We start from the raw sequence: 24,793 nt of genomic DNA on the forward strand, positions 1-24,793 counted from the left end.
GGGGCTTGATCCCAGAACGCCAGGATCACGCCGAGCTGAAGGCAGACACTTAATGACTGAGCCACCCAGGCACCCCCCGATACTCTATTTTTTCTTTTGTCAGTTTTGTCATTTTATTCTTTCCAGGAATTTAGCTATTTTATTTAAGGTATTTAATTCATGGGAATAAAATTACTCAAATATTCCCTTATTGTTCTCTTCATGGGTAGAGGTTGTATAATAATGTTCCCTCTTTTATTCCTTTTTTTAAAATAATTTTTTATTTTATTAAAAAACATTTTTGGTTTTAAAGATTTTATTTACTTAAGAGAGAGAGCACATGAGCAGGGGGAGAGAGGAAGAGGGAGAAGCAGACTCCCTGCTGAGCAGGGAGCCAGATGCGAGGCTCGATCCCAGGACACTGAGCTCATGACCTGAACCGAAGGTAGATGCCTGACTGAGCCACCCAGGCGCCCCTAAAAAAATTTTTTTTTTAAGATTTTATTTATTTATTCGACAGAGATAGAGACAGCCAGCGAGAGAGGGAACACAAGCAGGGGGAGTAGGAGAGGAAGAAGCAGGCTTATAGCAGAGGAGCCTGATGTGGGGCTCGATCCCATAACACCGGGATCACGCCCTGAGCCGAAGGCAGACGCTTAACCACTGTGCCACCCAGGTGCCCCACCCTAAAAATTTTTTTAAGTAGGCTCCACACCCAGCATGAAGCCCAACATGGAACTTGAACTCATGATCCTGAGATCAAGACCTGAGCTGAGATTAAGGGTCGGTCGCTTTACTAACCAAGCCACCCACACACACCCCCACACTCTTTAATTCCTAGTATTGATAGTCTGTGCTTTTTCTCTTTCATGATCAATCTAGAGATTTATCAGTGTTACTGATCTTTGGAAAAAACACATTTCATTGATGTTTATTATTTGTGTACTTTCTATTTCATTGATTTCTGTTCTTTATTATTTCTGTCCTTTTTGTTTTGAGTTTAATTTCTTTTTCCTTCTTAGCTTTTTAAGGTGGCAGCTTAGGTCATTAATTTTAGATTTTTTTCCCCTTAATGTAAGTATCTTTGCATTTATGGCTGTAAATTTCTTTCTATACAGAGCTGTAGCTGTATCCTATAAATTTTGACATTTGTTTCAATCACTTTCATTTAGCTCAGTGTATTTTTTAATTTCCTTTTTTATTTCTTCTTTGACACATCAGTTATTTAGACATATGTTGTTTGATTTTGAGGTTTTGGGGGATTTTCCAGAAATTTTTTACTTTTTTTTTTATATTAACTATTTTATTCCAACCTGGGCACCTCAATATAAAACTAAACACTGGTGAACTGTTTTCCTTACTAATTCTGAATTACTGTAAATCTATAAGTTCTGCTAGCTGTTCAGCACTTAAATAGATTAAATCATTTCTGACACATAGTGGAAATACCTAAAACAATTAGTACAATATGCCAAATGGATCAAAATAAAATGAATTTTGAAAAACAAGGCTGCAAGATTACCAACACATTGCAAAAGTCATGTGACAGATTACAGGTATGTTGTTTATGATGGTTCTGGCCATACTGGAGTGACTGAACCCCTTCCTTTCAAAGGAGGAGAGAGGAAATAATTAGCTGTTTTAGAAACTGTATGGTTTGTATACTTTTAAACAACTTTTAATGTTGCAGAAAAATAGTAAACGTCTATGGAAACTACAGTGCAGTACCCTACTTACAGTACCGTCGAAGATTGAATTTAAAATAAGTTTGAGGGGCGCCTGGGTGGCACAGCGGTTAAGCATCTGCCTTCGGCTCAGGGCGTGATCCCGGCGTTATGGGATCGAGCCCCACATCAGGCTCTTCCGCTATGAGCCTGCTTCTTCCTCTCCCACTTCCCCTGCTTGTGTTCCCTCTCCCGCTGGCTGTCTCTCTGTCGAATAAATAAATAAAATCTTTAAAAAAATAAAAAAAATAAAAAAAATAAAATAAAATAAGTTTGAATGTACATATTGTTAGTACATTGACTTTATTATGTCCAAAGTGAACAAAGGCCCTCTTTTTAACACCTAAACAACAAAATCAATAGTAAATAAACAGATTCACAGACACCTGGTTTGTTTCATTTTTGTTGAAATCTCACATGTTTGCAAGAAGTGCTATTCATTAAGATGCATTTATAATGGGGTGCTTGGGTTGGGTGGCTTAGTTGCTTAAACGTCCAACTCTTGATTTCAGCTCATGTCGTGTTCTCAGGGTTGTGGGGTCAAGTCCTATGTTGGGCTCACGCTGGGTATGGGCCTACTTGAGATTCTCTCTCCCTCACTGCCTCCCCAAAGATGCATTTATCAGTTTCATATTCCTAAAGCTAGCTGATTTGATTTTTTTAAGTTTATTTTAAAAATAACAGGACTGATTATAGTTTAGATGCCACTGATGTTCATTTTTTCCCCTGAAGATACAGGACTATTTTCTTGTAGTTAATTTGTTTTGTTTCATTTTTAAGATTTTATAAATTTTTTTAGTTTTTGAAGATTTTATTTATTAGAGAAAGAGAGATAGCCAAAGAGAGCACAAGCTGGGAGGCGAGAGAGAAGCTGGGAGGAGAGGGAGAAGCAGGCTCCTTACTAAGCAGGGAACCTGATACGGGGCTCGATCCCAGGACCTTGAGATCTTGGCCTGACCCAAAGGCAGTTGCTTAACCGACTGAGCCACACAGGCGCCCCTTAAGGTTTTATTGGGGCTTGATATGAAGAGTTGCATGCTCCACCGACTGAGCCAGCCAGGTGACCCAGTTAATTTGTTAAAATGTGGAATATATGCTTTAAATATAGATGCTAGGAGAAACTACTGTTTGTCGGAATTACTGTAGGAAAGTTGAAGTATCTTTAGAACCTCCTTTTTTAAAAAAGAATGTTTTTGCAAAGCGTAAATCAATAAGTTCCAAGTCTTTTTCATAGACTTTTTCATAGAACTATCTGGTTAACTGAGGGCCCAGATAGTCATTTGTTAGATCTCTGGTGATGAGGAATGATTTCCCCTAACCTTCCAATAAAGCAAGTGGACACACAGATTTCATTTTCTCCTTTTACTGATGAAACAGGCAGAGGGACACAGGTATTTTATTAAAAATTAAGTTCAAAACACTTAAGATAATTCTGATTTAGAAACTTGACTCGGGTGCCTGGGTGGCTCAGTCCCTCTGCCCCTCCCCCTCACCACTCATTCTCTCTTTCTCTTTCTCAAATTAATAGATACATCTTCAAAAAAAAAAAAGAAACTTCACTATTGTCTCTTTCTGGAAGTTACATTGGACTGGTTAAGTGCACTAATTTCACTGTTATTTACATTTAGGAAGCAGAAGAATATTCCAGCTAGCTCCAACTGGAGGTTTAATTACACCGACCCCTGGTTGGCTGTGTGGGTTCAGTAAATTCTGCTACTCTTCGCTGGCAGAATTTGCTCCTGGATTCTGTGGTTCCTTATTTGGCAAATTTTTAGCAATTACTGTAAATATTTCATTTACATTCACTGATGTTTTGGCTGATGTCTCCATGAATAATAAACTTTGTCATCTGCATAGGACTGTGTTTCCTGGAAATCTACAGCTCTTTTATTCTAGGTCAGCTTTGTTTTCTGGTAAAGCTATGAAAATGTTAGGACTTGCTTGCCTCTGAGGTTCTTTAACCCAGTTTTCTGCTCTTGCAAAGGACTCCTGATTTGAGCTCTCATATTCAACTCTGGCTGCCTGTCCTCCTCTGTAGTACATTGGTGCTAGGCTCTAGTACCATTCTTGATCCGCTGTATTGCATATTTCAGATTTCACTGTTGTGTATCATGATAGACAGCTTGGGTTACAAAAGCAGCCACAATGGTACTGTCTTGAAATTGATGAAACAAAGAACTAGGCATGATTAGCCAACAGCAGACTCTCCCAGAAGTACTAGTTTCAACTGGCATATTTTATTTACAGTGTTTGGCCTGTTGGGTCTTGTTGCTTCTCAATTAGCCATGTCCAAATTTGAAAGAAGTCCCTAATTTCAGTCTCCTAAATGAATTTCCAGGATGTGAGTTATCAATTTTTTTCTTTCTGGAGGTAAAGAAACCTGAGGTGAAACCAAGGCTTCCTGGCAGCAGATCCCAGGCATAGCCATAGGAGGAGAGTGAGCCCGAGGCTGTGGCTTTGGTAAAGGTGGTGTCCCCTCCTCCTTTTGATTTCTAACTTAATTCCATGTGGTTAGAGAATATACTCAACATGATTTCAGTCCTTTGAAACTTATAGAGACTTTTTTTATTGCTCAGCTTATAATTTTTCTTCTGTAATGTGTTTTTGTAGGTTGGTAGGACATTCTACAAATGTCAGATAAACTTGATTGAAGGTTGTTCATGCCTTCTGTATCTTTACTACTTTTGTACTTATCCTATCCATTATTGAGAGGAGTTATTAAAATCTCTGGCTGTGATTGCAGATTTGTCTATTTATCCTTGAAGTTCTCCCAGTTTTTGCTGTGAAGTAAAATACATGAATATTTTGAAGTAGTATTTTTAGGTGCATACAGCACATTTAGGATTGTTATACCTTTTTTTTTTTTAAGATTTTATTTATTTATTCGACAGAGATAGAGACAGCCAGCGATAGAGGGAACACAAGCAGGGGGAGTGGGAGAGGAAGAAGCAGGCTTCATAGCAGAGGAGCCTGATGTGGGGCTCAATCCCATAACGCCGGGATTACGCCCTGAGCCGAAGGCAGACGCTTAACCGCTGTGCCACCCAGACGTCCCAGGATTGTTATACCTTCTTGATGAATTGATCCTTTTATCTTGGTGTAGTGTCCTTTTTTTATCCCTGACAATATTCATTGTTCTGAAGTCTGCATTTTTTATATTAATGTACCCACTCCATATTTTTATTATTAATGTGTGTCTTGTAGACAGCATGTAATTGTTTCTATTTAACCAGTCTGTCAATCTCTACATTCTAATTAGAGTGATTAGACCATTTACTTTTAATATAAATATTGATTTGATTGGTTTGGTTTAAATCTACCCATCTTGCTACCTTTTTTCTATTTGTTTTTCTTTTCTTTTTTAGAGGGGGAAGAGAGGAGGAGGAGGGGTAGAAGCAGAGGGAGAGAGAGAATCTCAATCAGGCCCCTCACCCAGCATGGGCCCGACTTGGGGCTGGATCCCACAACCCTGAGATGACCTGAGCCAAGATCAGGAGTTGGCTTAACCGACTGAGCCAGTTAGGCACCCCTCTATTCGCTTTTCTATTTGTCCTAGCTAATCTTTTCTCTTTCTTGCCTTATTTTAGATTAATTGCGTATTTTTTAAGCATTCTACTTTATCGCCATTTTTGTCTTATTAACAATACTTCTCTTTTTTTAATTGGTTGCTTCAGGGTTTACAGTGTGCAATTTTAACTTATCATAGTCTACCTTCCAATATTATTCCATACTATGAATAATGTATAAATCTTAGAATAGTTTGTTTCTTTCTCCTCTCTTTTATGCTTTTGTTGCCATACATATGTATCAACTTTATATTTTACTTATAAGCCCCACTACTGTTGTTATTTTTGTTTTGAATAGTCATATATTTTTTTCATTTTTATTTAATCATGTTAAAGCACCCATAACATAAAACTTACCATTTTTTAAAAAAGTCTTATTTTAAGTAGGCTTCATGCCCAACATGGGACTTGAACTCATGACCCTGAGATCAAGAGTTACATACTCTACCAATTGAGCCAGTCAGTCATCCCCCATCTTAACCATTTTTAATTGTACACTTGGGTGGCATTCAGGACACCCACATTATTGTGTTACCATCACCACCATCCATCCACAGAACTCTTTTCATCTTGCAAAATTGAAACTCTGCTTATTAAACAGCCCCCCAGTCTCTCCTTCCCCCAGCCCCTGGCAACCACCATTTCACTTTCTATCTCTATGAATTTGACTACTCTCGATACCTCACATAAGCAGAATTATATAGTATTTGCCACTGGCTTGTTTCACTTAGCATAATGTGCTGAAAATTTATCCATGTTAATTTTCTATGGAATCATCATCCTGTTTTCCTTAGAGGCTGCACCAGTTTACATTTCCACCAACAATGCACAGGGTTCCAATTTCTCTATCAATCAAATTTTAAAGCAATTAAAAAATAAGAAAAAAGTTCTTATATTCACTCACATACTTACCATTTGCTCTTCTGTCTTTCTTGTAGATCCCTGTTTCCACATGATAACGTTTTCTTTCTGCCTGAAGAATTTCCTTTACCATTCTTGCAGTGACAAATTATCTTAGTTCATATTGGTTTTAGGTGGTTTTTTTTGTTTTGTTTTGTTTCGTTTTTGCCTTTATTTTTTGTCTTTATTTTTGAAGGATTTTCCTTTTGGATATACAATTCTATATTGATAGCCTTTTCTTGTTTAATACTTTAAATACATTGTCCCATAGTCCTCTGGTTTGTTCTTTGTTATTCTCCGTAATGTTTCTTTTTCCTCTGATGGCTTTTAGGATTTTTTTCCCTAGTGACTGGATGAGAAGATGTCTTCATATGGTTTTCTTTGTGTTTATCTTGCTTGGGATTTGTTGAGTTTCTTGGATTTATGGGCTTATAGTTTTCATGAGATTCAGAAAATTTTCAGCCACTATGTCTTAAAATATTTTTTCTATTACATTCTCTCCTCTTTTTCTAGGACTCTAATTATATATATATATTAGACCACTTGATAATGTTTAAAGGTCACTGAAACTGTTTCTTTTCCCCCCCCAATTTTTTTCTCTATTCTTTCAGTTTGGATAGTTTCTGTTTCTTTGTCTCCAAGTCACTGATCTTTTCTTTTGCAGTGTCTGAATGCTTTTAATCATATCTAGATAGTCTTTTTATTTTGAAATTGTGTTTTTCATTTCAGAGTTGCTTTCAGTTCTTTATATATAGATATAGATATAGATATAGATATATAAAGGTCACTTTAACTTTAGACCTATACAAAAAAAGGTTAAAAGGATCAAGCTGATAAAAAAGTAACTTGTCTATATACATATAAAATCTTTTTCATATATAAAATCTCTTCTCTTTCCCTCACAGTGTTCGTGTTTTTCTTTAAACCTTTAAACATGTGGGGCATATATAAGAGGACTTTTAACATTCTTTGCTATTTTGTCAATTCTGTCATTTCTAGGTCTATTTCTATTGAATGATTTCTTTCTTGGTTATTGGTCACATTTCCCTGCGTTTTTCCATGTGTAGTGACTTTTTTAAAAAATGATTTTATTTTATTTTTTTTAAGATTTTATTTATTTGAGAGAGATAGCCAGAGAGAGAGCACAAGTGAAGGAGGCGGGGCAGAGGCAGAAGCAGACTCCCCACTAAGCAGGGAGCCCAACGCAGGGCTCCATCCCAGGACCGCAGGATCATGACCTGAGCTGAAGGCAGATATTTAACTGACTGAGCCACCCAGGCACCCCTATTTGTTTATTTTAGAGAGAGGGAAAGAGTACGCTTGAGCTGGGAGAGGAGAGAGAAGATCCCAAATAGACTGTGCTGAGTGTGGAGCTCAACTCAGGGCTCAGTCTCACGACTCCAAGATCATGACCCGAGCCAAAACCAAGAGTCGGATGCCCAACTGACAAGCCACCCAGGCACCCCATGTGTTTAGTTACTTTTGATGGGATACTGAACATTGTGAATGTTGTAGATATGAGCATTTTTGAGTGTGTTTGTCTTATTTTTTCTGTTAGGAGTTAAGTTACTTGTTTATCAGCTTGATCCTTTTAACCTTTTTTTGTATAGGTCTAAAGTTAAAGCAGTCTTTACTGCAAGGCTAATTTAGCTGCTAAGGCCTTACCCTATTGGTATCCCTAACAAAAGCTGTGGTTTCTATACTTTGGTTGGTTGGAATGCAAATTTCTCCCAACCATGTATGAAATTTTAGAATTTCTCATTTTTCAGTTCCCTGGTCATTCTTTGCACCGTCTTTTGGAGTTACACTTTTCTTACACTTTTCTTAGTATTCAACAAAAACTCAAGGGGAGTACAATTCAGATTTATACAACTCTTTCTACTTAGTTCCCTCCTCTCTGAAATTTAGCACCTTGACTTCCAGCCACTTCAGTCTCCCTTGACTTCTGTCTCTGTTTTATAATTTAAGCAAAACCACCATGTTGTGCTTTGGATTTCCTTCCCTGCATTTTGTCCCAAATGTGCCTTCAGACAGAAAGCTGAGACAACTATACATTTAGGTTTATAATCTATTTCAAATTAATATTTATATGTGGTATGAGATTGAGGTCAAGGTTCATTTTTTTCTATATAGGTATCTATTTGTTTCAGTACCATTTGGTGAAAAGACTCCCCTTTCCCCACCAAATCATGTTGGCACCTTTATTGCCATATAAATATATGTGTGTCTATTTTTGGACTTTCTTTCTGTTGATCATTGTTTTCATACTAATACTATCCTGTGGGTCTTGACAAGAATTGATGAAAGCTCTAATGAGTGGTTCTGACATGAAAGAAATACTTCGTTTGACTTTATAATGTTTTGAAAAATAGATTTTGAGTTTGAATTTGAAATACAGTGTCTTCACGCATTTGAATGTGATGTTATGCTATCTCACTTAACAATTGAATGAAGAGATATATTTTAAACATACTTGTCTTACAGAGATCTTTTAATAAAAGTGAAATTTGGAGAAAGCATCGAGGCCTTACAGACCTGCCGATTCTTAATTAAACAGTACATCCCGACAGGACTTTTTGTGGATCCATATGAGTTGGCTTCGTTACGAGAGAGAAACATAACAGAGGTACAACTATGAGAGGATTTTTTTTGAAAGAGAAATTATTTTAGGGATGCTTTAATTTGAACTAAGGAAAAATAATAGACAACATTGTACTTTTTATTCATTGTGTTAGTCTATAAAGAAACTTTTTTAGGTAGTATGGGAGTACTCTTTAAGAAGTGAGTGATGTGTGTCAAGCTTGTCAGTAATAAGCCAACTAAACTGAGCTAGTTAAATGCTTTTTGTTAGAATGGTTCCTAGTTTCATGACTAAGAAAATTATATGTCTTTGAGAAGATTAATGATTAATAAATACTGCTTCGGCAGCATTTAACAGTATTGTTTGAGTGATGTATACATCAACACTTGTATAATTCGGATGTGGGAGGAAAGGAAGCTGGTATTTATTGGATATCTGTATGTCAGATATCTTCTTCTTCTTTTTTTTTTTTTTAAGGAAGCAACGTAAAATTAAGCATTAGAGAAAGATTATGTCACATACCTTTTGCATAGATCAGTCTTTATAATGACCCTAGAAGTATTATTTCTCCATTTTATAGATAAGGAAACTGAGGCACAAAGAGGCCAGGTGACTTATCCAGGATCAGACAGGCAAATGGAAGAGCCAAGAGATAAATGCAGCGTTGTCCACTTGTAAAGTTGTTGTTCTTTCCAGAAATAAATTTTATTCCTTAGTTAATGGGTTCTCTGACTTTTGGTAAGAATCACTTGGGGCCACTTTTTGTTCAGATTTTGTTTTCCTGGGAAAGCTTAATCAGTAGGTCTAGATTGGACCCCAAAATCTGTTTTTAACAACTCAGATGATTCCTATTAAGAAATTTTGGGAAACACTGTCTTTGTACTTAAGATTATAATCTATATGTGAATATGAAAGAGGCAAAACAGATATAGTTGGAGTCATTTATGATGACAGTTTATTTCTAATTATGGTTTAGGCCAATTTCTTCACCTGTTTTAATTACTTATTTAAATTTCCTTTTGAATAGGTCATTATATTCTCATAGGTCAAAATTCAGGGGGTATAAAAAGGTGTACAATGATGAGCTTCCACCTATCTCGACCCCCATTGACCAAGTTTCTTCCTGTGTTCTGTTTTTTTGCACATATATAGCAGTTTAGATAAAGATGTTCACATATATGGCAGTCTTAGTACATATATACATGTGGAAAGACCTCATTGCTTTTTTTCCTCATTTCTTTCTTTCCTTCACTGAGTCATGAATTCTGAATGAGGCTTTTAATATTTTAAATAATAGGTTTCAAATTTAAATATGGTTCTTGGCTTGTAGTGACATGGATTGGAATCATATTTAAACCTACTTAGTAAAATTGCCCGCCATTTTTAAAGAAAATGGAATTTTTTGCATAGGAGTACCCAAAAAGAGATCACATGCCCACCCTCTTGGGATGAGATTGAGGAATGTGCAGATTAATTGTAACAAGAAAACTGGGCAGTCAAAGGATGCCACTCTGGATTGATTGACAAGCTTCTCTTATCTTAATTTTCTGTTTCCTAATTTTCTGATACCTAATTATAAGCCTTTTAAGTGAATTTACTTTTTCATTTCAAATAGGTGTCTCATTTGTGACACATGGATAATTAGAAGTTGATTTCCTGATATGTGGGATGCTATTTCTTTCTGCCTTGCCGAGTTGAGACTGTGGCCCAATTCTTTGTGCATAGAAACTTTGTCTCAAGAAGTGGTATTCAATGATGAATATAACTGGACAGAAGGAAATTTATATGTAGAGAATGATTGATACTTGTGTATTTAGATTGAGATCTTGACTATTCCATGAGATAAAATTTGTGACTGCAGCAAATAGAACAATGGCTTCAAATTAAATGAGTGATGGTGGCAATAAAATGTTTTGTAAAGAGTTTGTGATGGTTTGTGAGCAATTTGAAAATAAGGACAAGCCTTAAACAGAGTCACCATGACTAAGGCACTTCAAATGAACCCGTTTCATTTTTAGGTAGGTCTATTTGATATATTTAATCAAAATATCTCACATTCTTTGAAAACAGCATAATATTAGACCAAGACAGAGGACAGGGACCGGATTTACTCTCCCACTTGAAACAACAAAGAAATAAACAAAATATAAGAAATAATGGAAAGGATCATTGAATATCAGGCAGTGAGGGCAGTGATATCTGAAATAAATGGAAAATAAATAAGGTGAGCTCTATAACTGTCCCAGCTCATTGCCTTGCAGAGTTCTCAGGTGTAGTATAGGAAACAAAAACCCAAGCAGAGCCGAGTGGACTTCTTGAGTTGAGGAGATTAAAGTGAAATTCTGGGAAGACCAAGGTTCACCAGAATGCATAAGGCAGTATAGCAGAGAGAAGTGAGTTGCACAGAGACAACTCCAGAGATCCATAAAAGGTTCCCCTCAAGTACATAGTTGAGTATTGATTAGTGTATGTATGTGAGGAATCTACTTGCTGCTGAGAAAAGAGCCATATGAAAAAATTAGAGGTTACAGTGTCTGACACTGACACAGGGCCAGTAGTAGTGTCTATTCCCAGCAACCATGATAGGAAAAGACTCATAATTCATTGGGCATTAGGTAGAGTAAACAGAAGAACGTTTACTCAGTAGTGGGGGATATTTAGCCCTACCCTGAACATCATGGCAGTCCTGTTTAACAAATCTTAAAAGCACGACCTTCAAAAAAATCAAACTGTCTGTAAGTAACTTTACTGCATATAAGCAAAACTCAAGAATACTCATAGGAATACAGAAATATCCAGCACCCAATAATATCAAAATCACAATGTCTTGATCCTAATAAAAAATTAAATTCAAGGATGGGGGAAATATGGCCTATAATGAGGAGATAAATGAATCAATCAAAACCAATCCAGAACTGACCCAGACGTTAGAATTAACAGACAGGCTATGAAAACACTTATTATAACTGTATTCCATATGTTCAAAAAATTAAGTATAGATGTGGAAGATTATTAAAAAGGACAACATTGAACTTGTGAAGAAGATTAAGGCTACAGATAGAAAATATTCTGGATAAAATTAATGCGTTTCAAACATTGCAGAAGAAAAGATTAATAGACTTGAAGACATAGTAAAAGAAACTACCTAAAACAGATTAAAAAAAAATAGAAACATAAAAAGTGAATAGAATAATAGTAAGTTGTGGGACAGCTTCATTGATTGGACTATCTTGAAGTGATAGCTCTACCCCCATGTTCCTTGCAGCGTTATTCACAGTAGACAAGCTATGGAAACAACCTAAGTAAGTGTCCACCAACAGAGGAGTGGATTAAGAAAATATGTATGTAGGGGCGCCTGGGTGGCACAGCGGTTAAGCGTCTGCCTTTGGCTCAGGGCGTGATCCCGGCGTTATGGGATCGAGCCACATCAGGCTCTTCCGCTATGAGCCTGCTTCTTCCTCTCCCACTCCCCCTCCTTCTGCTCCCTCTCTCGCTGGCTGTCTCTATCTCTGTCGAATAAATAAATAAAATCTTTAAAAAAAAAAAAAAGAAAATATGTATGTAAATATATACAATGGAATATTACTCACCTATAAAAAAGAAGAAAATCCTGCCATTTGCTTCAAGCTAAGTGAAATAAGTCAGAGAAAGACAAATACTGTATGTCTCATTTATATGTGGAATCTGAAAAAAACCTGAACTCATAGAAACAGGGTAGGTTGGTGGTTGCCAGGAGCAAGAGTGTGCAGAAGCAGGTGAAGGTGGTCAAAGAGTACAGATATCCAGTTAAAAGATGAGTAAATTCCGGGAGTCTAGTGATAGCATGGTGAGTATAGTTAACAATAGTGTACTGTATATTTGAAAGTTTTTAAGAGAGTATACTTTAAAAGTTTTCATCAGAGTGCCTGGCTGGCTCAGTACAGCATACGACTCGAGCGCAGGGTGGTGAGTTTGAGCCCTATGTTAGGTGTAGAGATTACTTTAAAAAGTAATAAAATAAAAGTTTTTATTGTACACATGCACACACACGAAAAGGTAACTACGTGAGATGATGGATGTGTTAACTAACTTTATTGTGGCAATCATTTTGCATTATAAATGTATAGCAAATCATTATGTTGTATGCCTTAGACCTATACAATGTTATATGTCAATTATATTGCAGTAAAGCTCAGTGTGGGGCGTGGGGTGGAGGAGTGATTGGAATCTCCAAGGAGAGAAGAGAGAAATGGAGATGGAAAAAAAATTTGATGATGGCTGAGAAATTTCCAAATTTAATGAAAACTATAAATCCACATATCTAAGATGCTGAAGTACCAGAAGCATGAAGAAGGTACCCGATACTCAAATTATTTAAAACAGTGAGAATGAGGGGTGCCTGGGTGGCTCAGTCAGTTAAGCATCTGATTTTGGCTCAGGTCATGATCTTGGGGTCTGGGGATCAAGCCCCGTGTTGGTCTCCCTGCTCAGCAGGGAGTCTGCTTCTCCCTCTGCCCCCTCCCTCCTTGTGTACTCTCTCTTTCTTTCTCTCTCAAATGAATAAAATCTTAAAAAAAAATAAAACAATGAGGATGAGAAATTTTTTTTTAAGTTTTTATTTAAATTCCAGTTAGTTAACATACAGTGTAATTAGTTTCAGGTATATAAAATGGTGATTCAACACTTCCATATATTGCCCGGTGCTCATCATAACAAGTGCACTCCTTAATCCCTATCACCTGTTTAACCCATCCTCCCACCTACCTCCTTTCTGGTAACCATCAGTTTGTTCTCTATAGTTAAGAATCTGTTTCTTGAGGCGCCTGGGTGGCTCAGTCGTTGAGCTTCTGCCTTCGTCTCAGTCATGATCCCAGGGTCCTGGGATTGAGCCCTTCATTAGGCTCCCTGCTGAGCAAGGAGCCTACTTCTTCCTTTCTTTCTACCTGCTTCTCTGTCTGCTTATGCTCTCGCTCTCTCTGTCAAGTAAATAAATAAAATCTTTAATTAAAAAAAAAAGAATCTTTTTCTTGGTTTGCCTCTTTTTTTTTCCTCTTTGTTCGTTTGTTTTCTTTCTTAAATTCTACATATGTGTGAAATCATATGGTATTTGTCTTTCTCTAACTGATTTATTTCACTTAGCATAATACTCTCTAGCTCCATCCATGTTATTACAAATGGCAAGATTTCATTCTTTTTTATGGCTGAATAATATTCTATTGTATTTATATACTACATCTTTTTTTTTTTTTTAAAGTAGGCTTCCTGCCCAACGTGAGGCTTGAACTTATGACCCTGAGATCAAAAGTCACATGCTGTACCGACTGAGCCAGCCAGGCACTCCTGCGTCTTCTTTATCCATTCATCAATTGATGGACACTTGGGCTGTTTCCATAATTTGGCTATTGTAGATAATGCTGCTATAAACATCAGGGTGTGTGTATCCCTTTGAATTAGTACTTTTGTATTCTTTGGGTAAATACCTAGTAGTGCTATTGCTGTATCATTAACTTCTTGAGGAACCTGCATACTGTTTTCTAGAGTGGCTGCACCAGTTTGCATTCCCACCAACAGTGCAAGAGGGTTCCCCTTTCTCCACATCCTTGCCAACACCTGTTGTTTCTTGTGTTGTTGATTTAAGATAGAGAATGAGAAAATTTTAAAAGTGACAAGAGGGAAAGAAAAACATGTAAAATATAAAGGAACGAAAATAAAGATAACAGGTTTCTTGTCAAAAATAATGCAAACAAGAAAACAGAACAACACCCTCATTAAAGTATTGAAAGAAAAAAAAAACCTGTGAATTTTGAATTCTGTATGCAGTGGTAATATCTTTCAAAGTGAAGGTGAAATAAAGACTTTTCAGACATACAGAGCTGAAAGAATTAATCACCAGCAGACCTCCACTATAAAAAATGTTATAGGTGGTCTTTCAGGCAGAAGGAAAATAATACCAGATAAAATCTTTACACTAAGGAGAGAAGAGCACTTGAAATGATAACTGCATGGGTAAATATAAGATACATTTTTTATTTACAAGATAATTGGCAAAAATAATATAGGATAGCATTTATACCATATGTAAAAATAAAATGTGTGACAACAAATATCACAAAGTTGGGGAGGAGAAAATGGAAGTATACTTTTGTAAGGTTGTTAAACTAAATGTGAAATAGTTTAATATCACTTAAGGGTAGACTGTGCTACATTAAGGACATTTATTGTAAACCCTAAAGTACCCGTAAAAGTAACAGAGTTTTGGGGTGCCTGGCTGGCTCAGTTGGTGGGGCAAATGACTTTTGACCTCAGGGTCATGAGTTCAAGCCCCACATTGAGCCTAGAGCCTATTTAAAAATAAATAATTAAATAAAAGTTAAAAAACATAACAAAGAGTTTTAGCTAATATGCCAGCAAAGCAGATAAAATGAAATTATAAAAAACATCCAGTTAATCAAAAAGCAGAGAAAGAACATAAAAGGAACAAAGAATGGATGTTAAATATAGAAAACAAGATGATAAATTTCAACTTACCCATATCAATAGTCACATTAAATGTAAATGTCTAAATATCCCCATTAAAAGGCAGAGATGATCAGACTGGATAAGAAAGTAAGATCCAACTGTATGTTGCTTACAAGAAATGAATGTTAAATTTTAAAAGAAAAGCTATAATGTGCTCACATCGTTTAAAAGGAAGCTGAAGTGGCTATATTAATTTTAGGTGAAGTGGATTTCAGAGCAAAGACTATCACCACAGCTAAACAAAGTCAATTTGATAATGGGATCAACTCATCAGAAGGAAATAATAACCATAAATGTTTATGTACCTAATAACACAGATTCAAAATGCATGAAGAAAAATTGGTAGAACTGTAAGGTATAATAGACAAATCTACAGTGATAGTTGAAGATTTCAGTACCCTTTTCTCACTAATTGATATACTAGACAGGAAATTAGTAAGACTATATAAGATTTGAATAAAACTGTCAACTTGACCTAATTGACATTTATAGAACACTCCATCCAACAGCAGAATATACAGTCTTTTTAGGTTTACATGGAACATTTATCAAGATAGAGCATATTCTAGGCCATAAAACAAGTCTCAGTATATTTAGACAAATTCAAGTTTTACAAAGTATGTTCTTTGACTACAGAGGAATTAAAGTAGATATCAAGAATGGAAGGATCTCTGCTAAAGCCTCAAACATTTGGGAGCCAATTAACATACGTCTAAGTAGTCCATGGGCCAAAGAGGAAACCAAAAGGGAAATAAAGTATTTTGAACTGAATAAAAGTGAAAACACAATATATTAGAATTAGTAGGGTGCTGCTAGAGCTGCATTTAGGGGGAAATTTATAGTCCTAAAAATGCCTATTTTAGAAAGAAGAAAGGTCTCAGGTTAGTGATAGCCAAGCCTCCCTAAATTAAAAAAAGAAGAGCACATGAAATCAAAGTAAGTAGGAGAATGGGATTAGTAAAAACAGCAGAAACCAATGAATTAGAAAATAGAAACACAATAGGGAAAACCAGTAAAACTGAAAGATGATTCTTTGAGATGGATACAGTTGGTGAACCTTTAGTCAGTTAGGTCATTTTTAAAAATGTACTGTTAGGGGGCTCCTGGGTGGCTCAGTCATTAAGCGTCTGCCTTCGGCTCAGGGCATGATCCCGGTGTTCTGGGATCGAGCCCCACATTGGGCTCCTCTGCTGGAAGCCTGCTGCTTCCTCTCCCACTCCCCCTGCTTGTGTTCCCTCTCTTGCTGGCTGTCTCTCTCTCTCTCTCTCAAATGAATAAATAAAATCTTAAAAAATAAAAATAAAATAAAAAATAAAAATGTACTGAGAAAGATCTGGCAAATGTTATAGATATGGCACAATTTCATAGCTTAATTCATTTAACTTAGCTGTGGTGGTGTGTGTCTTGTAGTTGAGTGTTGTTGTGAAAAGGTGTAGGTCCATGTCTGTTAACATGTATATGCTCTTTTTGGATGAATTTTTTATGCATAATTTCAGTTTTTTGATAATGTATTATTGCTATTTTATCTGTGGTGAAAATGGAATAGCAAAATACAATTTTTGTAGATCAGTATATAGTCACTGGACTTTTGGGGGTTGCACTGATGGTTTTGGCATATATTGGGAAATCTAGCATCCAGCCATTGTCCATATTACTTTTGATTGTTATACTATGATATCCAAAAATATTTTTCTGTTGTTTTATTTATTTATTTTTTAGGGAAAGAGAGAGAGAGAGAGTATGTACATGAGCGGGGGTGGGGGGCACAGGGAGAGGAAGAGAGAATGCAGAATCTTAAGCAGGTTCCACAACTAGTGCAGAGCTCAGCACGAGGTTCTCTCTCAAGACCTGAGATGATGATCCAAGCCAAAATGAGAGTCAGATGCTTTAACTGACTGAGACACCCAGGTGTCCCTTTTTCTGTTGTTTTATATTTTTTTAAGTTTTTTTTTTAAAGATTTTATTTAGCGTGCACGAGAGCACAATCGGGGGTGGGGGGCAGAGGGAGAGGGAGAAGCAGGCTCTCCACTAAGCAGGGAGCCCGAAATGGGATGTGATCCCAGGACCCTGAGATCATGACCATAAGGCAGACGCTTAACTGACTGAGCCACCCAGGCGACCCTAAGAGAACTATGACTCCTCTGAGGAGGAGAAAACTTAGTGGAGATGTTTTAAGAGACCTTTAGTGAAATAAGGAACAGATTTATTGTAGATAACTGTAAGCAAGGACAGTTGTGAATGTTAAAGGCCAGGGCATCAGATTTCTGCTTATGAAAAAGGAATAGGGGTGCCTGGGTGGTACAGTGGGTTGAGCATCTGACTCTTGGGTGTTGGCTCAGGTCGTGATCTTGGGGTTGTAGGATCAAGCCCTGTGTTGGGCTCTGCGCTCAGCACCAAGTCTGCTTAAGACTCTCTCCCTCTCCCTCTGCCTCCGCCACACTCTTGCTCTCTCTCTCTCAAATAAATCTAAAAAAAAAAAAAGGAATAACCTTTTCACAGTAGATAAAATGATATGACTCAATGTAATAACCTCACTTTTAGTCATTGAGAGTATTCAAGCAGTGGCTGGATCTTTGAACAATGCCCTCATTGGGACAGTGGTTTAATTTGATCACCTTTAAAGTTCATTGTGACTCATAAGATTATATAGCTCCTTGGCCTTTGCCAATGAATTTTTTTATTCTTGTGATTAACGGAGAAGGAAAAACATGTGAAAAAATACAGCACTTGGTGTCACTGTCAAAGAGCAGAATTAGGATGTTTGCCATGATGGGAAGAAGTTAATTCTGTTTTTTTCTCAGAGAAATGTCAGGGCTCCACATAGAGAATCTACAGACAAGTTGTGTGTGTATAGGTCTGTACACACACACATACACACAGACTCATAGATTATATAGTGCCTATATATATGTATGTGTATAAATATATGTGAGTATGAATGTATGTATGTTTATACATGAATATGTGTGGACGTATATAGGTATATATGATATATACACATATTATAATTTAGCACTATTTTCTGCCACATACGCATTTTTACTTTTGGAGTGGAAAACCTTTTTTTTTTTTTTTTAAGATTTTTTATTTCTTCATTTGAGAGAGAGTGAGCAGAAGAACGAGCAGGGGGGAGGGGCAGAGGGAGAGGGAGAAGCAGGCTCTCCGCTGAGCAGGGAGACTGACGTGGGCTTGATCCCAGGACCCCGAGATCACGACCTGAGCCGAAGACAGACACTTAACCGATTGAGCCATCCAGGTGCCTCTAGAATACCTGTTTTAAAATGGTTTTTACCATATATTTTTTTAAAGAATCATTTACTATTTTTCTTTTAACTTTTTATACCTAATATGGGCAGAGTGCTGACCTTTGCTCTGACTTCCTGACCACAGTGCTCTGTCTTACTCACTGCCATCTTACTTGCTTCTCTGAAGAACAGGAAATTACCAGAATGATACCAATCATTTAAGCCCAATACTGGGTTAACTGTTTTTGTCATAGTTTTCATATTTATTAAATAATGTTGTATTCACAAAATTTCTCTTTTCTTAGTACCTGTTTTGTCACCTAAACAATGGTTGATAAGGATATTACAAATTCATAATTTTTATTATGGGGAAATTTCACACCCCATAGTATAATGTCCTCGTTTACTTTTAGTAAACAAACTTTTATTAAACACAGATCACATCTTGTGTTTTCTATTTAAAATTGAGGATGGAATGAAATGGAAACTGTAAGGGGAGTGAATTTGACATTTCTGGTCATCTGTATAGCAGTCTTCTGGTTTTATTTATTAATCTTCCTCATTTATTACTTCTTCTGGATTAATATTTGTTTTCTTTTGACAGGCAGTGATGGTTTCAGAAGACTTTAATATAGAAGCTCCCAACTATTTGTCCAAGGAATCCGAAGTTCTAATTTATGCCAGACAAGATTCACAGTGCATTGATTGTTTCCAAGCTTTTTTGCCTGTGCACTACCGCTATCATCGGCCACATAGTAAAGATGGAGAAACCTTTATTGTGGTCAATAACCCTGATTTATTGATGTATTGTGACCAAGGTGAGGGTTGCAAGTCTTTTTTGAGGGTTAAAAATAAAAATAAAGGTATGGTGGCAAGTCTGAAGTCAAGGACAAGAATGACAAAAGCAGGTTTCTTTTTTTTCTTTTTTAACTTTTTTTTTTAAAAAAAGATTATATTTATTTATTTGTCAGAGAGAGAGAGAGAGCACAAGCAGGGGGAGCGGCAGACAGAGGGAGAATCAGGTTCCAAGCAAGGAGCCCAATGTGGGACTTGATCCCAGGACCCTGGGATCATGACCTGAGCCGAAGGCAGATGCTTAACCCCCTGAGTCACCCAGGCATCCCTCTTTTTTAACTTTTTGTTTGTAAAATACACCATAGATATAGGAAAACTTCACAAATAAATAGTTTAGTAAATTATTATAAGGCAAATACCCTTGTAACTACCACCCAGGTAAAGGAATAGAGCTTTGCCAGTCACCCTAGCAGCAGCTCTGCGTGTCCTGTCTCAATCATAGCCTCCTCTTTTCCTCTAAGCCTAACCCATATCCTGACTTTTAATCACTTGCTTGTTTCTTTATACTTTTTTCACCTAGTGGGCATTTTTAGATAGTAAAGCCTTGTCTTCCCCATTTAAAGAAATGAAATTTCATTAAGTCTCTTAATTTACAGGTTTCCCCTCTTTCCCTTTCTTTTTTTAAAATTCACCTGTCGAGAAGTGTGGTTCATTTGACCTGCCTAGTTTCTCATAGTTGGGGTTTTGATGCTTGTACTCATGCTGTTCATCTAGCCTCTTTGTTTCCTGGAAATTGGCTGCTGGCTCCAGAGGTGTGATCAGATTCAGCTTTGATTCTTTTGACAAGACTATAGGTGGTGCTGTGTTCTTGTATGACTACGCATATAATGTCTGGAGTGTTTCTGTTTTTGGCCATTGGTCCTCTGCCCCTGTGCTGCTTTTTGTTTCTTCATGCCGATTTGCAGGACTTGCAGCTGTTGGTGGTTTGTCTCCACTTGCATAGATTTTTGTGTTTGAGGGGATATTTTACCACCTAGTTTTGTTGTAACTGTTGGCCATGAGTTTTTGGTTTTGGGTATAATTGTTCTTTCTGTTTTTATGTGTGCATTTGAATAAATTAAAAAAAAAAACAACTATGCTTCCCCATTTTCAGTCTTCCTAGAATCAAGACTTTAAGAAGCCGCTTTCAGATTTTGGTTCTTTGTGTCTCCAAATTTGGGTTGATTACAATATTCACAAATCAGTAACCCTAAAGATTGGGAGATAGGGAGTTGTTTGTTTGGTTTTTTTTAAAGATTTTATTTATTTATTCAACAGAGATAGAGACAGCCAGCGAGAAAGGGAACACAAGCAGGGGGAGTGGGAGAGGAAGAAGCAGGCTCATAGCAGAGGAGCCTGATGTGGGGCTCAATCCCATAATGCCGGGACCACGCCCTGAGCCGAAGGCAGACGCTTAACCACTGTGCCACCCAGGCGCCCCGGGAGATAGGGAGTTTTTAATCATACTTTGCAGCCATCATATATTTCATGATGAGAAAATAATAAAGTGTTCAACTTGTTAGATTCATTTATCCAACCTAGTTTTCTTTCTTCTAATTACTCTAAATAAAGTTTGAAAAAGTGCCCTCTCTTGAGAGAGCATCTGGGGTTCTGGTACTGTTTTTGTTTTATTTTGGTTTGGTTTTTTGTCTCAATGCTCTTTATATGGGTTTATTTAGTCTATGGAAATTTTTTAGTTGTATGCTTAGGATCTGTTCATTTTTCTGAATATATGTTACACTTCAAAAAAAGTTTAAGTTAAATTTTTAAAAAAATGGTACCTACTGGGGGTGCCTGGGTGGCTGGGTTGGGTGTCTGCCTTCGGCTCAGGTCATGATCTCTGCATCCTGGGTTCGAGCCCCGTTTCCGGCTTCCTGCTAAGCAGGGAGTCTGCTTCTCTCTCTCTTCTACTGCTTGTTCTCTCTCTCAAATAAATAAATAACATCTTAAAAAAAAAAGTGGCACTTACTGTAACGGGATTTGTTAAGAACTCATGCTTAACTTCTGCAGTCTTGTAAAACAGCATGTGATAGATAGATTCAGGTCATGTACATTGTGTAGCAAAGTGTTTGAGTACTCATGCCTCAACATGAAAGACTGGCCTAGCGTCTAGTCCAGATGCTGGTTTTCTTTTTTTTTTCTTTTTTTTTTTTTTTAAAGATTTTATTTATTTATTTGACAGAGATAGAGACAGCCAGGGAGAGAGGGAACACAAGCAGGGGGAGTGGGAGAGGAAGAAGCAGGCTCATAGCAGAGGAGCCTGATGTGGGGGCTCGATCCCATAACGCCGGGATCACGCCCTGAGCCGAAGGCAGACGCTCAACCGCTGCGCCACCCAGGCGCCCCTGGATGCTGGTTTTCTGATATGATGTTCTACCACTCTTTCTCAGAGTTTCCGATTTTGAAATGCTGGGCTGAGAAACAAGTGGCAGCTCCTTGTGCTTTGAAGGATAAGGATATCTGCCAATGGAACAATATGAAATATAAATCAGTAAGTTAATATTTTATGTTGTTTTTCGATCATGCTGCATTATTTAAAACTCATAATGTTTCTGCCACATTTAAGGGATTAGCATTTTATATTCTATCATTGAAAGCTGTTTTTTGTTTGTTTTTAATGTTGTTTCTTTGCTACTAATGGCAAAAGTGGTTCCTCATTTCTATAGAGTCATAGAATCATTTAATTTGGGGACCGGAGAGGTTTAGGGTTAGTTCCACACCTCATTGGTCCAGAGTCTAAGTATAGCTAATATGCTTTTTAAAGGTGTAGAGTGGCAACGAAAAACAGTGCTATGTCCATCTGGTTTTACTTTATCTAGAAAAGTGTTTCGATGGCTGATGTCAAAGAAATGACTGCCTAAGTTTTCTTCCAGGGACTTGATGGTTTAATGTCTCATATTTAGGTCTTTAATCCATTTTGAGTTTATTTTTGTGTGTGGTATGGTCTGGATTCATTCTTGGTTTTACTTCATCAGTACAACTTTATTTTATTTAGAACTTTCTATTAATTTATGAACAACAAAATCAATTAGTTAACTTCATTATATGGCACAGAACAAGTGAGAAAAAGGAACTAAAGACTCCAAGTAGTAGTATTTCAACTGTGATAGAGTTTCTAGACAGTTGTATTGCTATTTATATGTCTAAATCCAGGTTGTGGCCAGCCATTTTTACAGTTTTGACTTCCGACCTTGTTTTCAGTTAATAAATTAGGTAAGTATTCTTACTTCATTAACATTGGCTTTGTCTAAGGAGCTTACAGTTTTCTCTTTACCTTCTTTAGTTAACATGGTCCACTTCCCTCTCTTCAGAGTGGCGAGTCTTATACAACCATCTCTTTTCTTTCCCTCTTTTTCTGTCCTTTCCTTCCTCTTTTATGAGCTGCATTTTAACTGATGCTTGTAATATCTGTTTGTGTTTCTCTTTGACCCTAATTCTCTTCAAGGCCTGCTTCCTTTGGTGGAATAGCACAATCTGTGTCATCATTTTTACCATTTACTTTTACAAGGAGTCAAATGAGCCTGCAATAAAAGTAAAATGATTTTAAAATGTCAAACCAACAGACGGACTGTCAGGCAGATAAACAGAAAGCAGATTTGTTCATATGTAGATATTTAGATTTGAAGTATCTTCCTTGGAGTTGCTTTGAAATCTGTCTACCAGTTAGCCTAGGACATAACTCATTATGGTGAAGGCTTACTTCAAAGTCCTGCTATTTTGTAATGGGAACTCTCTTAGAGCTGACAATTGGTGAGATGTAGGACTGTGCTAATATCTTTTGCAATATAGAGTTGCTTTTGAGTAGATTTCCATTACCATATGGAACCCGAATCTTTTTTCAAACTCTAAAGTACATCTGAGAATTACATTTGATTTTCTTATGTGAATGAAGATTATAATTAGTGTTTACGATTTATTAATTTAAAATATTGGTAGTGTGCATCGCTAGGAAGTAAGTAATTACCTTATTAAAACGTTTTGAATTCAGTGCTCTTTCAGACCATGTAACTTGAAAGAAGAGGTCATAATTAAGCCCTTTGAATTGTATGTGTGTGTTAACATTTCTTGTTTATATATACCAGAAAAATAGGTGACCATTACTAAGGTGGTGAGCTACATTAAGGCTTGTTGATTGAAGACACCATTTTTTTTGAAAGATAATTTTCAGGTGGCTTTGTTACAGATTATGTTGGTAACATTTGTTTGGGCTGTGAAATTATACTCCAGATATTTATAAAAAGGAACCAAAAATAAGAGCATTCCCAAGTTACCTAAATTTTAGTGTTTTTAAAAACCTATTTTAAACCATAAAATTTCCTAGAGTTTCTAATTGACCCCCTTTATCTTCAAAACCAAATAGAAAATAGAAACCAGGTTGAATGTAGGAGAACTTGTTTTGCTGGTCAGGACGACAAGAACTTTGATGTTTTAACAGTAAAAGACACATTCATTTGTGTAATTTGTGAATAACAGCTTTTTAAAGGTATTTTGGAGAGAGAACAAAATGAGTGAATGGATACTTTAGCTTTATTGTTGTTTTAATGTTTTTCCTTTAGGACTTTGAGAGAAAATTCTGTATTCTAATATGAAACGTAGTAAAAGGAAGAAAATATTTGATTGATTAAAAACTCTATTGATTATAGAGATGACAATGGGAGGTAGCCAGCATCGGTAGAAAGTAGAAGTCAAAACTAATGAGAATTTAAGGATTATTGTTATTAAGTCTGATTCTGTTATATTAAATGAAATGTTGAATCCAAAAGAATCACTCAAACAATAATGTTACGTGTAGTGTAGCTTTGGCTGAAAGATACTACAAGAAAAAAATTAAGTTAAAAGTCAAAGAAATAGTGGTCTCACTCTAGGGCATGCATTTTAAATGTCTCTAACTTCTCTCTCTCTCTCTCTCCCTCTCTCTCTAGGTATATAAGAATGTGACTCTACAGGTTCCAGTGGGACTGACTATACACACCTCTTTAGTATGTTCTGTGACTCTGCTCATTACCATCCTGTGTTCTACTCTGATCCTTGTGGCTGTTTTCAAATATGGCCATTTTTCCCTATAAGTTTTATGGAGTTTAATGCTTTCCATAAACCTAAATAAGACCTATTTACTTGCGATTAGAAGTGTTCTTCTAGAATTATGTCCTTGCTTTTGTCTTCATTTATGGCTAAAATTATGTGTACTAGAGGAAATTTTGGATCATTTTCAACCAATTCCAGAATTTAGTGCTCTGTTGTATAGACCTTTGATAATCTTCAAGCAAGTGCCAATAGAAGAGGAAACTTGATTTTGTCAAATTAATATTTATTTTGTGAGAAGTGATTTTATCTTCATTTCGGTTATGAAAATGAGTACTTCATGTGTTACAGAGAAATTATTCTCATTTTATGAATAGAAGCATTTTAATTTCAGCTAAAAATTGAGAAAATCATTATAAATAAGAATAAAATATTTTGGATGAA

General features: G+C 36.5%; 1 protein-coding gene and 1 pseudogene across 1 annotated transcript in view; one reads left to right on the plus strand and one right to left on the minus strand.

Moving 5' to 3' along the window:
* PIGX (phosphatidylinositol glycan anchor biosynthesis class X) overlaps positions 1-24,793 on the plus strand; it is a 35,823-nt gene extending 11,030 nt beyond the window's left edge. Inside the window, exons 4-7 of the mRNA XM_034671163.1 lie at positions 8,654-8,795; positions 19,098-19,311; positions 21,718-21,818; positions 24,250-24,793. Of these exons, the coding sequence (XP_034527054.1) occupies positions 8,654-8,795; positions 19,098-19,311; positions 21,718-21,818; positions 24,250-24,393 (601 nt within the window). The 3' untranslated portion in view covers positions 24,394-24,793. The remainder of the gene's footprint in view (positions 1-8,653; positions 8,796-19,097; positions 19,312-21,717; positions 21,819-24,249) is intronic.
* Positions 3,370-3,990, minus strand: LOC105236487 (annotated as a pseudogene).

This window comes from Ailuropoda melanoleuca, chromosome 1 (genome assembly GCF_002007445.2).
Source record: "Ailuropoda melanoleuca isolate Jingjing chromosome 1, ASM200744v2, whole genome shotgun sequence".
Taxonomy (NCBI): Eukaryota; Metazoa; Chordata; class Mammalia; order Carnivora; family Ursidae; genus Ailuropoda; species Ailuropoda melanoleuca.